Raw genomic sequence first — 20,668 nt, 5'->3', positions numbered from 1 at the left:
AAGCAAAATTCGGGCATCAAATTACTATTCTCTTGGGATTCTACAAATGGGAGTTTTCTGGATTCTTAATTCCCATCATCTTTGGGGAATAAGAACCTACTTGTTTTAGGTAACAGTCAATGTGATAAAGAAGTTTTCAAAAATCAGGTAGCTAGGTAGATTATATTCAAGTGTCATTTTTATGTTTCTTTAATTTCCTCAGTTTCTCTGTTTGTTAATATGTGGGATACTATAATTTCATCCCTATTGTTTTATATATTATTTCCTCTGTTCTCTGTTTATATTTTTTAGATACAAAAGTTTGGTGACCCAAATGGAGTTGTTCAGTTTGCTCCTGAAACTTTGTCTAAGAAGACTTATTCGGAGCCTCTGGCTCTGGAAGGACCCCTGCTCATTACCTTCTTTGTCAGAAGAGTCAAGGGCACCTTTGGAGAGATTACAGTATTATTTTTCATTTGATTTTTCAAAGTACCAGTTTGCCTAACAAATGTGGTTAAGAGGGACAGAGAAACTACATGTTCTAGTTAATTAAAGTTTTTAATAAACTAAAGTTACATGAGTCTTCAGAGAAATAGAGGCTTTGTTTAAACATCTTTGGGCTCTCTCAGCATCAACCACTAGCTATCTCTCTAAATTAAATTTGGTTACAGTTAGTTCGAAAGATTTTCCTCACACTTAAAAAAGAACCAAATGATTTTACATTTTATTGTTTGCTATAAAGTGAAGCCTTTCCTCCTTAAGCCTCTCAATGATTTGTGTAAATTCTCCCAGGCCTTATTTCTCATTAGAATTTTTCCATTTAGCAACTGTTTTTTAAGAAATTGTATTTGCATGTATATTTATATAGAATGTTTAGCCTTGTAAGTTTTCATGATTTTTTGATTAACAGATCAAGGTAATTTGCTAGAAAAACATACTTTGTGAAATTTCTCTATACAATGACTTATCTTTCTGTATTGGATATTAACTGGTACTTCTTCAGTTGAAACTTCATAGTTTGGAGCCCAGCAATTCTTGAAAATAATGATTGATTTTGACATCTCATAGATAGTTCCTTTTATTAAAACAAACAAATTCTGATTTGAATTGTCAAATTATCTACTTTTTACCTTCAAATATTGTGTGTGGTCCACTACTAAAGCTATTTGTGGAACTGGAATTTTTAAGGTAGCTTGCTTCTCTGTGTCCCTTCAGATTGTGCTGTTATTTTAAATAATGAGATTTTGTAATCTTGTCCTGCAAATAGCATTCAGCAGCCTGAAAGAGTCAATATACGTCTCAAGCTAACATATACTTAGAGAGTTTGGCTTTGAATATAGTGATGCACAATTACAATTTTTTTTTGTATATTATAGAGAAAAACATAATTTAAAGGAATTTGGTGCAATGTACTGAATTATATAACTTTGCTGAGTTCTTTTCTTTTATTTTAGGTCTACTGGGAATTAAGTAGTGAGTTTGACATTACTGAAGACTTTCTTTCCACCAATGGATTTTTCGCCATTGCTGATGGAGAGAGTGAAGCTAGCTTTGATGTTCATTTGCTACCAGATGAGGTACCTGAGATAGAGGAAGATTATATGATCCAGCTTGTTTCTGTAGAGGGAGGAGCAGAACTGGACCTGGAGAAAAGTATCACATGGTTCTCTGTTTATGCAAATGATGACCCACATGGAATATTTGCCCTGTATTCTGATCGCCAGTCAATACTTATTGGGCAGAACCTTATTAGATCCATCCAAATTAACATAACCCGGCTTGCTGGAACATTTGGAGATGTGGCTGTTGGGCTTCGAATATCATCTGATCATAAAGAACAGCCGATTGTTACTGAAAATGCGGAGAGGCAGCTGGTGGTCAAAGATGGTGCCACATATAAAGTGGACATGGTGCCAATAAAGAATCAGGTTTGTGGCATTTCTTCAGTTTTCTGATCATTCCAATAAAACCCTTTCAGGAGTGCTCATGCTTACCTCATGATCAGTTTGAAATCTTATTCAGGTATTTAAATGGAACCACAAAAAATTCCCTTGAAAATGTTTAGTAACTACTGGATAATACACTTGCAGATTGTAATAAGTGTATTATTATTTGGATGGAGATAATAGATTTTAGTGTAGAGAGTAACAGACACTTACAAAGTTCTAGGAAGTGTTTGCAGTGCTGCGCATATACACCTGCACACCCATGCACATGTGTACACACACACACACATACACTACTTGTCAAAGGGGAGAAATTTGTAGGCTTCTTTGTGCTTCTAGCAAAGAGTAGTGCAATGAAATAGATTACGTGAAAAGGATTTGTGAATACAGAGACTGGTACCTGCTTCTCTCATTGAAAAGTTGGAACATAGGAAATTGGCTATGATATTCTCTAATGGTCGTGAGGAGAAATCACAGCAGGCTGGTCTGCCAACATCTGGGGTGAGTGATCAGAATGCATGGATTTCCTGTGGGTCAAGCAGACAGCCCAGCAGTCTTTCTCAGTCTGAACCACAGAAAGTGATTTGACTGTTTTTTTAAATCCCCCAAGGATGGTACATGTTATATCATCCTCTGTGCATGCATTATGGCATTCATTGCCACTGGATGCATTATGGCATTGGGATTAATTATCTCACAGGTAAGAAAGGCTATCCAAGAAGTAGACACATTGGAGTCATCTTGAGAAAACCTTGCAGGGTGAATTGTGAAGCTAGGAGAGAATGAGAAAGGATATATATTCTCTCTGTCGAGGAATGGTGAAGAGGGGAATTCTGAAGCCTTTGGGAACACCCAAATAAATTCTGTGAAGGCTCGAGCATTTGGGTGCTGCTTTCATGGAGGTGTGGTGTTCAGCCAGTGTCAGCTTAGTTTCATATAAACTTGTGATCCATAGAAAATAGGTTATCATTTCTGGATAAGGAATAAGCCTATTACACTAATCCATATTTACAGTGCAACGTTTTGATGTGTTGTGTACCTGAGCTTTTTGTTGTTGCTTAATAAAGAAAACAAATGGGGTCTTCTTAGTGAGACATGAGTTTCATAGTTATTCCTACATTCCTGTGCAGTATATCCTCATTTAATGTCCACAGGTTCTTGGAAATTGCAGCTTTAAGTGAAATGATGTACAATGTAACCAATTTTACCATAAGCTAATTGATATAAACAATAGTTAAGTTCCTACAGCATATTTCTGGTCACAAAAACAGCACCAGACTTCTAAATAAAGACCACCTACTTTGAAATTAAACATTGAAATAAATGTGAGCTATACCTACATTTGAGAAAGAGTAATGAAAGCAAAATAATTAGTCACAAGAGTAATAAAAACAAAATAATTAGTCACCCTATTATTCCAGTTCAAGGTCATGGGCTGCCAGAGCCTGTCATGGTAGCTCAGGGCTCAGGGCAGGGATCAACCCTGGATAGGACTCCATCCCATCGCAGGGCACAGTCGCACTCATACCCACACTCACTCAGACTGGAATCATTGGCACATGCTGATTCAGCCTCACGTGCACGTCTTTGGAATGTGGGAGGAAACCAGAACACCTGGAGAAACCCATACAGACATTGGGAGAATGTGCAAACTCCACACGGACAGTCGCCCTGGCTGGGAATTCATGTTTTTATTATCAACTTTGTATGGAACAGCATTGAATGAAACCGTGTGATTTGAAGACCTGTTGTAGTTCTTTGGGAAACTGACTCAATGTCATGACCTTGCTTGATCAATTTCTAACCTCCATTTCCTGTATCCAACAGCTGTCAAGGCTAAAGAGTACAAAAATGGAAAAAGAGAGGTAGATTAAGTTAGCCAGAATATCATGTATCAAGTCTCACTTACAAATTAGAAAAATTTTAAAAAATACAGTATGCCTCAATTGTGTAACTCGAAACATTTTCCCATATATTCGTAGCATTACATTCTGAACATATTCAGGTTATAAGCTGCTAAAGAACACTAGGGGGCAATCCTTTAACTTTTCTAGGAATAGCTTGGTATCATTTTATAGTAAGTTTTCATTTGACAATAAGGCTTGCCAAAGAGAAGATTAGATATTGTATTGTTTTACTAAGCAATGTGTAGTACAAAATTGCTCTCAGGTGTAAGAAAACCAAAATATGTGATGTTTATTACACGGACTAACACCCTTGATCTGCCTAGTTGTTAGACTGTTTTTCACAGTACCTGGTAGTCCGCTTTTCATTCCATTTCAAAGCTTAGCATTGCAGTTTATAAAAATACTTAGCTTTCCTAATACAATAAATGAAGTATCATTTATGAATTTCTTAATATTGTCTTTGAACCCATTTTACTTGTTTTTATGATTTCTATTTTCATAAAGAGTAACACAAGTTTACTAGTTTATGCATGCAAAAAAACCCCTCTTTTTTGCTCACTTTAATGCCTCTCTTTAACCTATTTCAAGTTGCATATCTTCCTTCTTTCTGGCACATTCCAGGATTGTGGTGTAAGACTCCACATAGATTTTTAGGTATTGGTGAGTTAGTCTTCCAAGGAACTATTTGGGGAAAGGTGTGGCATGCCCTTAAACCAAAGACAAGAGTTTTTTCAGTGGTCCCTTTTTTCCTTCTCACCCGGTATGTAACCCATTGCTCTTTGAAGATTAGGATATTAGTTACAAGAGTTTACATCCTGTTCTCCCTCTTCTACCCTCCGGGATAAAAGTTGAGACTTTGGACAGGTAAGCCACAGAGAAGGACCCCAAGGGCCATGATGTATCTAACCTCTTGTGCTGTGGCTTGTAACCTTCAAGTGGGTCTTTGAACAGGGTAGGTTTCCATTAGGCTCTGAGAACAAAAGAGTCTTGATGTAGGTTTAACACCAGAACCTTGGATTGTCAACTGTTAGCACCTGGTAAGTTGTTAACACCAGGTTAACAACTGACATTTTTTATGAGTCACAAACTGACAATAAGAATCACTGGCCTGCTAAAGAAACAAGTCTAGGTTTGAAATACTTTTTCAGAATGCAAGAGGAATTTTATATTTGCGGCTGGGTCATTTATTGAGCACTTATTATGTGCCAATCATTGTGAGAAGCTCAGCAGATACAAAGATGACTGAGAAACAATTCCTGGTGCCATGTTGCTCCCTGTCTAGTGTATGAACAACCAGTTATAAAAGCATGTGGATAAATAGTGTTGGCATGTTCACAGGATGTTATGGTACCATAAATTGTTTCTGTTTGTGCCCAATGCCATCAAGAACAATAGGCAGGAATTGCTGGCAAAATGGCCGAATAGGACAGCTCCAGTCTGCAGCTCCCAGTGAGATCAATGCAGAAGGCAGGTGATTTCTGCATTTCCAACTTAGGTACCCCGTTCATCTCACTGGGACTGGTTGGACAGTGGGTGCAGCCCATGGAGGGCAAGCTGAAGCAGGGTGGCGTGTCGCCTCACCTGAGAAGCGCAAGGGGTCAGGGAATTTTCTCCCTACCCAAGGGAAGCTATGAGAGACCGAGCCTGAGGAACTGTGCATTCCGGCCCAGATACGGTACTTTTCCCATAGTCTTCTCAACCTGCACACCAGGAGACTCCCTCCGGTGCCTACACCACCAGGCACCAGGGCCCTGGGTTTCACGCACAAAACTGGACAGTTGTTTGGGCAGACAGCAATCTGGCTGCAGGAGTTTTTTTTTTGTTCCCCCCCACCCCCCATATCTCAATGGTACCTGGAATGCCAGCAAAACAGAACTGTTCACTCCCCTGGAGAGGGGGCTGATGCCAGGGAGCCAAGTGGTCTTGCTCAGTGGGTCCCACCCCCAAGGAGCCCAGCAAACTAAGATCCACTGGCTTGAAATTCTCACTGCCAGCACAGCGGCAGTCTGAGATCGACCTGGGAAGCTGGAGCTTGGTTGGGGGAGGGGCGTCCACCATGGCTGAGGCTGGAGTAGGCGGTTTTACCCTCACAGTGTAAACAAAGCCAACAGAAAGTTCTAACTGAGCTGAGCCCACCACAGTGCAGCAAGGCTGCTGTGGCTGGACTGCCAGATTTCTCCTCTCTGGGCAGGGCATCTCTGAAAAAAAGCAGCACCAGTCAGGGACTTATAGAGAAAACCCCCATCACCCTGGGACAGAGCACCTGGGGGAAGGGGTGACTGTGGGCACAACTTCAGCAGACTTACATGTCCCTGCCTAATGTCTCTGAAGAGAGCAGCGGATCTCCCAGCACAGAGTTCAAGCTCTACTAAGGGTCAGACAGCCTCCTCAAGTTGGTCCCTGACCCGCATGTATCCTGACTGGGAAATACCTCCCAGTACGGGCTGGCAGAGAACTCATACAGGAGAGCTCTGGCTGGCATCTGGCACAGGACCCACTGGGTCGAAGCTTCCAGAGGAAAGAACAGGAATCAATCTTTGCTGTTCTGCAGCCTCTGCTGGTGATACCCAGGCAAACAGGGTCTGGAGTGGACCTCCAGCAAACTCCAGCAGACCTGCAGCAGAGGGACCTGACTGTTAGAAGGAAAACTAACAGAAAGGAACAGCATATCCACTCAGAGACCCCATCCGAAGGTCACCAACATTAAAGACCAAGGGTAGATAAATCCACAAAGAGGGGGAGAAACCAGAGCAAAATGCTGAAAATTCCAAAAACCAGAACAGTTCTCTCCTCCAAAGGATCACAACTCCTTGCTATCAAGGGAACAAAACTGGATGGAGAATGAATTTGATGATTGACAGAAGTAGGCTTCAGAAGGTGGATAATAACAAACTTCTCTGAGCTAAAGGAGCATGTTCTAACCCAATGCAAGGAAGCTAAGAACCTTGAAAAAAGATTAGATGAATTGCTAACTAGAATAACGAGTTTAGAGAAGAACATAAATGACCTGATGGAGCTCAAAAACACAGCACAAGAACTTCGTGAAGCGTACACAAGTATCAATAGCTGAATCGATCAAGTGGAAGAAAGGATATCATAGATTGAAGATAAACTTAATGAAATAAAGCAAGAAGACAAGATTAGAGAAAAAAAATAAAAAGGAATGAACAAAGCCTCCAAGAAATATGGGACTATGTGAAAAGACCAAATCTACATTTGATTGGTGTACCTGAAAGTGACGGGGAGAATGGAACCAAGCTGGAAAACACTCCTTCAGGATATTATCCAGGAGAGCTTCCCCAACCTAGCAAGACTGGCCAACATTCAAATTCAGGAACTACAGAGAACACCACAAAGATACCCCTCGAGAAGAGCAACCCCAAGCACATAATTGTCAGATTCACCAAAGTTGAAATGAAGGAAACAATGTTAAGGGCAGCCAGAGAGAAAGGTTGGGTTACTCACCAAGGGAAGCCCATCAGACTAACAGCAGATCTCTTGGCAGAAACCCTACAAGCCAGAAGAGAGTGGGGGCCAATATTCAACATTCTTAAAGAAAAGAATTTTAAACCCAGAATTTCATATCCAGCCAAACTAAGTTTCGTAAGTGAAGGAGAAATAAAATCCTTTACAGACAAGCAAATGCTGACAGATTTTGTCACCACCAGGCCTGCCTTATAAGAGCTCCTGAAGGAAGCACTAAACATGGAAAGTAAAACCGGTACCAGCCACTGCAAAAGCATACCAAATTGTAAAGACCATCGACACTATGAAGAAACTACAACTAATGGGCAAAATAACCAGCTAGCATCATAATGACAGGATCAAATTCATACATAACAATATTAACCTTAAATGTAAATAGGATAAATTTCCCAATTAAAAGACACAGACTGCCAAATTGGATAAAGAGTCAAGAACTATCGGTGTGCTGTATTCAGGAGACCCATCTCACGTGCAGAGACACACATAGGCTCAAAATAAAGGAATGGAAGAATATTTACCAAGCAAATGAAAAGCAAAAACCAAACAAAAAAAAACAGGAGTTGCAATCCTAATCTCTGATAAAACAGACTTTAAACCAGCAAAGATCAAAAGAGACAAAGAAGGGCATTACATAATGGTAAAGGGATCAATTCAACAAGAAGAGTTAAATATCCTAAATATATATGCACCCAATACAGGAGCACCCAGATTCATAAAGCAAGTTCTTAGAGACCTACAAAGAGACTTAGACTCCCACACAATAATAATGGGAGATGTTGACACCCCACTGTCAATATTAGATCAACAGACAGAATATTAACAAGGATATTCAGGACTTGAACTCAGCTCTGGACCAAGTGGACTTAAGAGACATCTACAGATATCTCCATGTCAAATCAACAGAATATATATTCTTCTCAACATCTCATAGCACTTATTCTAAAATTGACCACATAATTGGAAGTAAAACACTTCTCAGCAAATGTGAAAGAATGGAAATCATAACAAACAGTCTTTCGGAGCACAGTGCAGTCAAATTAGAACTCAGGATTGAGAAACTCACTCAAAACTGGGTAAATAACAAAATGAAGGCAGAAATAAAGATGTTCTTTGAAACCAATGAGAACAAAGACACAATGTATCTGAATATCTGACACAGTTAACACAGTGTTTAGAGGGAAGTTTATAGCACTGAATGCCCACAAGAGAGCAGGAAAGATCTAAAATCGACACCCTAACATCAAAATTAAAAGAACTAGAGTAGCAAGGGCAAAAAAATTCAAAAGCTAGCAGAAGACAAGAAATAGCTAAGATAAGAGCAGAACTGAAGGAGATAGAGACATGAAAATGCTTCAAAATTCAATGACTCCAGGAGCTGATTTTTTGAAAAGATCAATAAAATAGATTGACTGCTAGCCAAACTAATAAAGAAGAAGAGAGAAGAATCAGATAGATGCAATAAAAAATGATATAGGGGATATCACCGCTGATCCCACAGAAATACAAACCACCATCAGAGAATACTATAAACATCTCTATGCAAATAAACTAGAAAATCTAGAAGAAATAGATAAATTCCTGGACACATACACCCTCCCAAGTCTAAACCAGGAAGAAATCGAATCCCTGAATAGAGCAAATAACAGGTTCTGAAATTGAGGCAGTAATTAATAGCCTATCAACCAAAAAAAGTCCAGGACCAGACGGATTCACCACTGAATTCTACCAGAGGTACAGAGAGGAGCTGGTAACATTCCTTCTGAAACTATTCCAAACAAAAGAAAAGAAGGAATCCTCCCTGACTCATTTTACGAAGCCAGCATCATTCTGATATCAAAACCTGACATCAAAAAAAGAAAATTTCAGGCCAATATCTCTGATGAACATTGATGTGAAAATCGTCAATAAAATACTGGCAAACCAAATCCAGCAGCACATCAAAAGCTTATCTACCACAATCAAGTCAGCTTCATACCTGGGATGCAAGGCTTTTCAAGATATGCAAATCAATAAAAGCAATCCATCACATAAACAGAAACAACGACAAAACCACATGATTATCTCAATAGAAGCAGAAAAGGCCTTTGACAAAATTCAGCAGCCCTTCATGCTAAAAAAACTCAATAAGCTAGGTGTTGATGGAATTTATCTCAAAATAATAACCATTTATGACAAACAACCAATATCATACTGAATGGGCAAAACTAGAAGCATTCCCTTTGAAAACTGGCACAAGACAAGGATGCCCTCTCTCACCACTCCCATTTAACATAGTATTGGAAGTTCTGGCCAGGGCAATCAGACAAGAGAAAGGAATAAAGGATATTCAAACAGGAAAAGCAGAAGTCAGATTATCTCTGTTTGCAGATGACATGATTGTATATTTAGAAAACACCTTCATCTCAGTCCCAGATCTCCTTAAGCTGATAAGCAACTTCAGCAAAGTCTCAGGATATAAAATCAATGTGCAAAATCACAAACATTCCTATATACCAGTAACTGTCAGAGAGCCAAATCATGAGTGAACTCCCATTCACAGTAGCTTCAAAGAGAATAAAATACCTAGGAATCCAGCTTGCAAGGGATGTGAAGGATCTCTTCAAGGACAACTACAAACCACTGCTCAAGGGAATAAGAGATGACACAAACAAATGGAGAAACATTCCATGCTCGTGGATAGGAAGAATGAATATCATTAAGATGGCCATACTGCCCAAAGTAATTTATTGATTCAGTGATATCCCCATCAAGCTACCATTGACTTTCTTCACAGAATTGGAAAAAAGTACTTTAAACTTCATATGGAACCAAAAAAGAGNAGTTTATAGCACTGAATGCCCACAAGAGAGCAGGAAAGATCTAAAATCGACACCCTAACATCAAAATTAAAAGAACTAGAGTAGCAAGGGCAAAAAAATTCAAAAGCTAGCAGAAGACAAGAAATAGCTAAGATAAGAGCAGAACTGAAGGAGATAGAGACATGAAAAATGCTTCAAAAATTCAATGACTCCAGGAGCTGATTTTTTGAAAAGATCAATAAAATAGATTGACTGCTAGCCAAACTAATAAAGAAGAAGAGAGAAGAATCAGATAGATGCAATAAAAAATGATATAGGGGATATCACCGCTGATCCCACAGAAATACAAACCACCATCAGAGAATACTATAAACATCTCTATGCAAATAAACTAGAAAATCTAGAAGAAATAGATAAATTCCTGGACACATACACCCTCCCAAGTCTAAACCAGGAAGAAATCGAATCCCTGAATAGAGCAAATAACAGGTTCTGAAATTGAGGCAGTAATTAATAGCCTATCAACCAAAAAAAGTCCAGGACCAGACGGATTCACCACTGAATTCTACCAGAGGTACAGAGAGGAGCTGGTAACATTCCTTCTGAAACTATTCCAAACAAAAGAAAAAGAAGGAATCCTCCCTGACTCATTTTACGAAGCCAGCATCATTCTGATATCAAAACCTGACATCAAAAAAAGAAAATTTCAGGCCAATATCTCTGATGAACATTGATGTGAAAATCGTCAATAAAATACTGGCAAACCAAATCCAGCAGCACATCAAAAAGCTTATCTACCACAATCAAGTCAGCTTCATACCTGGGATGCAAGGCTTTTTCAAGATATGCAAATCAATAAAAGCAATCCATCACATAAACAGAAACAACGACAAAAACCACATGATTATCTCAATAGAAGCAGAAAAGGCCTTTGACAAAATTCAGCAGCCCTTCATGCTAAAAAAACTCAATAAGCTAGGTGTTGATGGAATTTATCTCAAAATAATAACCATTTATGACAAACAACCAATATCATACTGAATGGGCAAAAACTAGAAGCATTCCCTTTGAAAACTGGCACAAGACAAGGATGCCCTCTCTCACCACTCCCATTTAACATAGTATTGGAAGTTCTGGCCAGGGCAATCAGACAAGAGAAAGGAATAAAGGATATTCAAACAGGAAAAGCAGAAGTCAGATTATCTCTGTTTGCAGATGACATGATTGTATATTTAGAAAACACCTTCATCTCAGTCCCAGATCTCCTTAAGCTGATAAGCAACTTCAGCAAAGTCTCAGGATATAAAATCAATGTGCAAAAATCACAAACATTCCTATATACCAGTAACTGTCAGAGAGCCAAATCATGAGTGAACTCCCATTCACAGTAGCTTCAAAGAGAATAAAATACCTAGGAATCCAGCTTGCAAGGGATGTGAAGGATCTCTTCAAGGACAACTACAAACCACTGCTCAAGGGAATAAGAGATGACACAAACAAATGGAGAAACATTCCATGCTCGTGGATAGGAAGAATGAATATCATTAAGATGGCCATACTGCCCAAAGTAATTTATTGATTCAGTGATATCCCCATCAAGCTACCATTGACTTTCTTCACAGAATTGGAAAAAAGTACTTTAAACTTCATATGGAACCAAAAAAGAGCCCACATTGCCAAGACAATCCTAAGCAAAAAGAACAAAGCTGAAGGCATCACACTACCTGACTTCAAACTATACTACAAGGCTAAGTAACCAAAACAGCATGGTAGTGGTACCAAAACAGGTATATAGACCAATGGAACAGAACAGAGGCCTCAGAAATAACACCCCACATCTACAACCATCTGATCTGTGACAAACCTGACAAAAACAAGCAATGGGGAAAGGATTCCCTATTTAATCAGTGGTGTTGGGAAAACTGGCTAGCCATATGCAGAAAGCTGAAACTGGGCCCCTTCCTTATACTGTATACAAAAATTAACTCAAGATGGATTAAAGACTTAAAAGTAAGACCCCAAACCACAAAAATCCTAGAAGAAAACCTAGGAAATACCATTCAGGACATAGGCATGGGCAAAGGCTTCATGTCTAAAACACCAAAAGCAATGGCAACAAAAGCCAAAATTGACAAATAGGATCTAATTAAACTAAAAAGCTTCTGCACAGCAAAAGAAACTATCATCAGAGTGAACAGGCAACCTACAGAATGGGAGAAAATTTTTGCAATCTATCCATCTGACAAAGGGCTAATGTCCAGAATCTACAAAGAACTTAAACAAATTTACAACAAAAAAAAACTCCATCAAAAAGTGGGCAAAAGATATGAACAGATACTTCCAAAAGAAGACATTTATGTAGCCAACAAACATGAAAAAAAATGCTCATTATCACTGGTCATTATAGAAATACAAATCAAAACCACAATAAGATACCATCTCACACCAGTTAGAATGGTGATCATTAAAAAGTCAGGAAACAACAGATGCTGGAAAGGATGTGGAGAAATGGGAACACTTTTACGACTTTGATGGGAGTGTATTAATTCAACCATTGTAGAAGACAGTGTGACTATTCCTCAAGGATCTAGGACTAGAAATCCATTTGACCCAGCAATCCCATTATTGGGTATATATATACCCAAAGGATTATAAATCATTCTACTATAAAGACACATGCACACATATGTTTATTGTGGCACTATTCACAATAGCAAAGACTTGGAACCAACCCAAATGTCCCTCAGTGATAGACTAGATAAAGAAAATGTGACACATATACACTATGGAATACTATGCAGCCGTAAAAACGGTTGAGTTCATGTCCTTTGCAGAGTCGTGGATGAAGCTGGACACTATCATTCTCAGCAAACTAACACAAGATCAGAAAACCAGACACCGCATGTTCTCACTCATAAGTGGAAGTTGAACTATGAGAACACATGGACACAGAGAGGGGAACGTCACACACCAGGGCCTATCGGGGGATGGAGGCTAGGGGAGGGGTAGCATTAGGAGAATTACCTAATATAGCTGATAGGTTGATGGGTGCAGCAAACCACCATGGCATGTGTATACCTATGTAACAAAACTGCATATTCTGCACATATACCCCAGAACTTAAAGTATAATAATAATAAAAATAAAGAAAGAATGATCGCCAATATAGAAAATGGTATTGGTGACACAGTCTTGGATTACGCAAATGGAAGAGCATATTGAGAACACGATCAACTCCTAAAAACTTTCAAATTCATTTTTAAATTAATCTAACCTATTTTCTTCTGTAGATAAACCAGCTTTTCCTCAAATCTGCTCTAACTCATGTTCCATGTTAGCATTTAATGACTGCTCCCTGGGGATCTGCCACATCATACAAGTCTGCGTGTACCGGATGGGCCCATGAGCAGAGGAGCTAGGCGGGAAAGCACAAGTGACCTGGTGCTTTAAGTTGACACCTGGCTCTTCACTCTTGGGAATATAAAGATAAAGAAAAATCATTAGCTGCCAAGCCAGTGACCTTCATGGGGGAGGGGTACACTCTTATAGGAGAGGTGGGATGTATATGATTAAAGTTTTTCTGTGATTTATTTGTCTTTTTTAGCACTTGACCTGTGATTCATATTCAGTGAATGTCATTTTGAATGAATAAAACATCTGTTACCCTCATGGTGCCCAATATTTGAAACCGCCACGTTATATATTTTGCAAATTTGAGGATGTGTTGTCTAAATTCATTATATTTAAAAGAAGAGACTTTACAGAAATGGCTGCTTATTACATTCAATAAAGATATGCGAAGTTTTTGGGAATATTCCAGGTTGTAAGATAACTTGGGGATTATTACCAAGACCAATGTTTCTATGGGAAAATATGCTGTAAGTTTCAAAAATAACTTTTAGCATAACATCAATACATAAATTCCAGATTCCCCCTATTTTGTTGGATTCTAAAATTTTGAAAATATATAATATACAGCATTAATATTTATTTATCCAACATATTCAAATAATTAGTATGCTGAAATTATTCATTTTGAGTAAATATGATGAATTGTTAGTAATTATTCAATGACAAGGAGGAAAGTGAGTTTTGCCAAGTTTATAGGAGCTGACACTTTCGCCAGAGTGCCTCTTCCGTTTTCTTGACAATTGATTCCATCATGAACACTGTCTCTGTGACTACTGTCATTGGTCAAGCCATTTGAGCACGTGAAAAATTTGAAAATTTGTATTTTTTGTTGTTGTTGTTTTTCCTTTTGGGGGGGAGGGGGAGGCAGAGTCTTGCACTGTTGCCAGACTGGAGTGCAGTGGCACAATCTCAGCTCACTGCAACCTCTGCCTCCTGGGTTCAAGTGATTCTCCTGCCTCAGCCTCCCAAGTAGCTGGGACCACAAGCTTGCACCACCAAGCCCAGCTAATTTTTTTTATTTTTAAGTAGAGACAGGGTTTCACCATATTGGCCACGCTGGTCTTGAATTCCTGACCTCAAGTGATCCACCCGCCTGGGCCTCCCAAAGTGCTGGGATTATAGGCATGAGCCACCACGCCTGGCCCATTTGTAGTTTTTTATAGTCTACATCTTCCACTCCTTATCTCACACCTTACATACTGATCATTTGTTTTGTGATGGAGGAAAGTGCTTATATTGATGAAACTGTTTGCTACTAAAGCAACCTCAGGTAGTATGCTAATGGCTCAAGTCAAATAACAGCATTTTTCTCTGAAAACTATTTCTAAATCACTGACACTGTTTGTTTATAGGTCTTCCTATCACTGGGCTCTAATTTCACTTTGCAACTGGTGACTGTGATGCTTGTCGGTGGACATTTCTATGGAATGCCAACAATTCTTCAGGAAGCAAAATCTGCTGTCCTTCCAGTCTCTGAGAAAGCTGCCAATTCTCAGGTAATTGGCCCTGGGTGTGGTTCTCTCAGCAGACCACTAGAGAGCAGCTTTTACAGGAAGGACGGAGACTCTTAGAGCTAGCATTTCTCATGAGTAACTATTTTCTTAAATATAAATAACTCTGAATATCACAGTAGATGTAACCAATATATTATATAAAAATACTTAGTCTATTTTCAACATTCAGTAGGAAAAAAAGAGACATATCCAGATCTCTTCTTGATATTATGTATCTAATATTGAGGTATTTTATGTTAAATAATTAAAATGATAATGAAGCACTAATATGCCAGACTTTTTCTTGTACTACCATTGTGAATGTTTATCTTTAATATTCAGACTTTGGTTTACTGGGACGAGTTTGTGCTGATGTAGATAAATGTTGATGGTCAGATCCTGTGATATGGTTGTATCTAAGTATTTGCATCTTCTGTCTGAGGTCGTTGTAGGGAAGGTTATTTCCCAATCACTTCATAAATGCTCATGAGAACAAAGAATAACTTGAAGGCTTTCCTTTCCTTTCAGGCGGATTCTGTCAATATAAGAAAAAGGCAAGGCTATTGTCTGTGGCTATGGTAACATGTGTATTTTTGAAGCCATTGTGAGATATAATTCTATCCTGCTCCTTCAGGTGGGAGCTGAAGTGACTTAGGCAAGCCTGTCTTAAGATGCTGAGGTGGAATCTGTACAGATGAATGGGCAGGAATATGGGCAGATATAGTCTCTGGCCACTATGGGATGCTCTTCAGCTACTCCCTCCTGAGCATCTGCTCCAAGGAGAATGAATGCTTTTTATCTTAAAATGGAATACACTGGCATTTAAAATAACTGAGAGAAAGAGGTTTTTTTTTTTCTTTGCCTCCTCTTCTTTAAGAGTGAATGAAGAAATAGAATTTATTAATGCTTTGAATTTTGTTGTCTTCTTTTGTTCATGGGTTGTTATTAAAAAAAAAAAGATTCAGCAAAACCATTCATTTGGAGTAAAACATTTCCTACTACTTATCCATGCATATTGCCACAATACTGTATCACCCCAAAGGGCAAGGCTAGAGTCCATCATGGTACATTCATGTCTTTGGTGTATACTCTATACTCGTATCAGTGTTTGGTGTGTGTGTGTATGTGTGTTTGTGTGTGTGATGTGGCTAGGGCATTTTAAAACAGCCCTCTAGCCACGTAGCAAGAATGATCTCACTCAAAGCTTTTGGCATTTGCTAAGCAGAAGCCTCACTGGGCTGGGCATGGTGGCTCATGCTTTTAATCTCAGCAATTTGGGAGGCCCAGGTGGGCGAATCCCCTGAGGTCAGGAGTTTGAGAGTAGCCTGACCAACATGGTGAAACCCCATCTCTACTAAAAATACAAAAGTAGCTGCATGTGGTCGCACACGTCTGTAGTCCCAGCTACTGGGGAGACTGAGGTATGAGAATCATTTGAACCCGGGAGGCAGAGGTTGGAGTGAGCCGAGATCATGCTACTGCACTCCAGCCTGGGTTACAGAGCGACATTCTGTCAAAGAAGAAGAAGAAGAAGGAGAGGGAGAGGGAGAGAGAGAGGGAGAGGGAGAGGGGGGAGAGGAGGGAGAGGAGGAGGAAAAGGAAGAAGAAGAGGAAGAAGAAAAGGAGGAAGAAGAGGAGGAAGAAGAACAGCCTCACTGTAACAGAGAATCTAGGCTGGAGTCAAATTAAAGTAGTTGTTGTTTCTTTTCTTCTGTGGCTTCAGAAGTTATCCTGCGGAACCCTCTCACGTTTTTCTATTATTCTTCATTCCAATTTAAGAAGGGGAGAGTGAGTTTTAAATATAACCCTTGATTAAATGGTATCCCACATTTATAGCTATTGAGATCAAAAGAGGTAAACTGAATTGTTCAAATCAAAATGTGAAGCCAGGAATCTGCTTTTATTCTTCCTCATTGCTCAGAACTTACTTCATCTATAAATCACATACCCTGGGAATGTTGCGCATAAAACAAAATCTTACTTGATGCTTGTGATAAAGATGGGTATTAAAAAAACTAAAGTTTTCTGCTCTTCAGAAAAAGGTATAAAATTTAGTCGGAGCTGAAAAGAACCCTAATATGGTGCTTATTTTATAAATGACAAAATATACTATTCTGCCTTAGAAGGCAAATTTTAGTTCTACAAATGAGGTTCTGGAAAGACCCATGAACAAGTCCTGTTAAATGCCATTTAAAATAGTTTCCTTTCATTTAACCATAATTATGCTTACCTTTTTTGGATGTTGTTCATTCAAAAGATAGCCTTTTGATTAAAAAAGAAAAAGCTATCGACTATAACCTAAATAATAAAGTAAAATAAATTTTAAAATCTGAGATGTTATTTCTTAAACACTTCTCTTTAATTCAATATAAGACAAGGATATATATTATATAAACGAAGGAAAAGTTTATGTTTAACCCATTCCTCAGAAAACAGGAAGGTTTAGAGAGAAATAAAATAAGCGTGATTTTTCCCTCAGGTCGGATTTGACTCCACTGCTTTTCAACTCATGAACATCAGTGCTGGCACAAGCCACGTTATGATTTCTAGGAGGGGCACATATGGCGCTCTCTCGGTTGCCTGGACCACTGGATATGCTCCTGGGTTAGAAATTCCTGAATTCATTGTTGTTGGCAACATGACCCCAACACTGGGTGAGTTGTATTTTTTCTAAGATGAGTCCTGTAGAATATTGGAAGGATATCATTGGCCACTAATTGTCTTGGGTTATTCTTATTCTGGACACTGAATGTAGTTTTCTTTTTTCTTTTTTCTTTTTTTTTTTTTTTTTTTTTGAACGGAGTCTTGCTGTGTCCGCCCAAGGCTGGAGTGCAGTGGCCGGATCTCAGCTCCAACATGCAACTCCGCTCCCGGGTTCAACGCCATTCTCCCCGCCTCAGCCTCCGAGTTAGCTGCGAACTAACAGGCGCCCGCACCACGCCCCCGGGCTTAATTTTTTGTATTTTAGTAAGAAGTCGGGGTTTCAAACCATGTAGCCAGGACATGGCTTTGATCTCCTGACTTCGTGATCCTACCCGCCTTGGCCTCCCAAATGCTGGGATTACAGGCTGAGCCACCGCGCCCGGCGAATGTAGTTTTCTAATAACAATACTCCCATATTTAAGTGATCAGAGTAGTGCAGGTTCCTTGGTGAGAAAAGGAGAGAAGCTTTTTTCAGTCAAATTAACAACTTCATGCCTTACCTCAAAAGAGTGGGGTCACTAAGCAAACTACTCTGTCTATACAATAGGAGCTTGTTGAAAGTAGTTCTAAGAATCTAATTTGGCAAATACAGTAATAAGAAAAATAAAAATGCATACAGCCCTTGTATGCATTTCCGTGTTTACCTGACTATTTCTGGCAGTAGGGCAGCTGTTACTTTAGATACTTTATTTTTTAAATTATACCATTAGCTCTTTGAGAGTTAGTGAGATGCGAATGTTAGATGGTTTGACCTCTACCGTGTTATAGAAAGCTCACTGCAAATTTAGATAATGAGAGTTTATAAAGAACCCTTCAGTGGACCCTGAATCTGAGGATCTCCCTCCTTGATTCACAGGGTCTTGTGGTCAGCAGGCAAACACCATTTACACTCAGTAAGAAACCTAATGAATCCTGCTCTCAGAGAGGAGGGAATTATTTTCATTTTCCCAAGACCTTGGCATCACTGAGAGATAAGAAGGAATGAAAGCTAAAGTCCTGTAGAAGATGGGGGGTGAGGGCTAGGCCAGTGAAAATGACATTTTCATGCCAGCTTCCATCCTAACAGCAATCCCAGAAAACAGAGAGAAATTAGCCTCGTGATTGAGAGACACCATAGTGTGACAACTGCCTTGGATACTGGGGCTTCTTTAGCCCCTGGATAGGTGCCCTGATCTGATGTCTGAGACATTGGCTCCTCTTGTTTTCCTTTTGGCATGTCCCCTAAGTTAAAGATATTTGATTGTCTTTTCTATTTTCTAGCCCTTTTTTTTTCTACAGAAACTCTTATCTTTTACTTCCTTACTCCTCTGTCACCTTGGGTGATATGCATAGCTCCGTACAATTTAGGGTGATTTTTAAAAAATTTTATGTTAGTAACTACTTGCTACATATGAAAAGATTTATGTGTAGAAATATTGCTTATTATGAGTGTGTATGCGGTTTTGTGCTTGCATATCACATTAATCTTCAAACGCTTTTGTGAGTTTATGTTAACTTGATTCAACTGAAATAACAGGAGTTCCCAAATAATAGATCTGTATCTTCAAACAGGTTCATTTAGTTTTTTTGAGGCTTTGTAATAAATTTTCAAACACAATGAAAAGTACAGTGTACACCCATAAACTCACTGAGTAGATTTATTTATTTATTTTATTTTTAATTTTAATTTTAATTTTTTTTTTGAGACAGAGTCTTGCTCTATCACCCATGCTGGAGTGCAGTGGTGCCATCTCAGCTCACTGCAACATCCACCTCCCGGGCTCAAGGTATTCTCCTGCCTCAGCCTCCTGAGTAGCTGGAATTACAGGCTCGCGCCACCATGCCCGGCTAATTTTTGTATTTGTTGTAGAGATGGGGTTTCACCATGTTGGCCAGGCTGGTCTCAAACTCCTGATCTCAAGATCCATCCTCTTTGGCCTCCCAAAGTGTTGGGATTACAGGTGTGAGCCACTGTACCTGGCCTTGACTGGATTTAATAGTTGTTACAGTCAGCCATATTTGTGACATTTTTTCTGAAGCATTTTAAAGTAAAATACATAGATTATGATATTTCACCCCAATCTACTTCAATATGTATTCTAAAAATATTCTGGGGCCAGAATTTAAACCAAAGCCTGACACTAAATCTATATTAAAACCTGCCTAACACCAGTCTCTTTTCACTATTGGATTTTGTCATTGAGCCAGGAAAGAAAAAGATATAAAGGAGAAAAGTAAACAGGGACTGACAGCAAGATTTGTGTGGTCTCCTGTAAGTTTACCTCTCCCCTATCCCTTTATAAAAATGTTTTACCTTTTGTAAACTATAATCGAATTTTGGATAAGAAAATATATTACTACAGTTTTAAAAGTCAAATCCCAGTTTAAGATAAGAACTAATACCCTACTTTCCTTTTCATGTTTTCCTTCAGGGAGCCTTTCATTTTCCCACGGTGAACAAAGGAAAGGAGTTTTCCTGTGGACGTTTCCCAGCCCTGGTCGGCCAGAAGCTTTTGTTCTTCATCTATCAGGAGTGCAGAGCAGCGCTCCTGGCGGAGCTCAACTCCGGTAAGACCAACCTAATTCTCACCCAAGAAATTCTCTGAGGAATAATCTGGAATTCATCCATCAAAACAGAAAAAGGCACAAGGATTATTCTCCTTGAAGGAAACGCAAACATAGTTTTAGTGTAGAGCGTCACATGACGTGCATGCCGGAGAGGGAGGCAGCTCTCAGGAGCCCCGCCACCCACTGCTTGCCTTAAAGAGAGTTCCTCATGCTCCATCTTGAGAATGGGGACTGGGGTACCATCTCTGATAAGAGCCATGATGGCAGTTCTCGTCTTGTTAAAGGAAGCTCTCTTCTGAGAAGCTGAAAACACCTGATTGCCCCAAGTGATTAAGAGTAAGAATAAGATTAAGTAAGAATAAAACATCACAGTGGGGTGATAAATATTACCTGTTTGG

At 39.2% G+C, this 20,668-nt stretch overlaps 1 protein-coding gene across 1 annotated transcript in view; it reads left to right on the top strand.

Annotated features, from left to right (window-relative positions):
• ADGRV1 (adhesion G protein-coupled receptor V1) overlaps window positions 1–20,668 on the top strand; it is a 566,041-nt gene that overhangs the window by 181,892 nt on the left and 363,481 nt on the right. Inside the window, 5 exon segments of the mRNA XM_017886717.1 lie at window positions 292–441; window positions 1,434–1,907; window positions 14,880–15,023; window positions 17,500–17,674; window positions 20,135–20,270. Coding sequence (XP_017742206.1) covers window positions 292–441; window positions 1,434–1,907; window positions 14,880–15,023; window positions 17,500–17,674; window positions 20,135–20,270 — 1,079 coding nt within the window.

This window comes from Rhinopithecus bieti, unplaced genomic scaffold, assembly GCF_001698545.2.
Source record: "Rhinopithecus bieti isolate Rb0 unplaced genomic scaffold, ASM169854v2 scaffold_15252, whole genome shotgun sequence".
Classification (NCBI taxonomy): Eukaryota; Metazoa; Chordata; class Mammalia; order Primates; family Cercopithecidae; genus Rhinopithecus; species Rhinopithecus bieti.
Note: the sequence above shows the minus strand (reverse complement) of the source record. Positions and strands in the feature narration are given on the sequence as shown.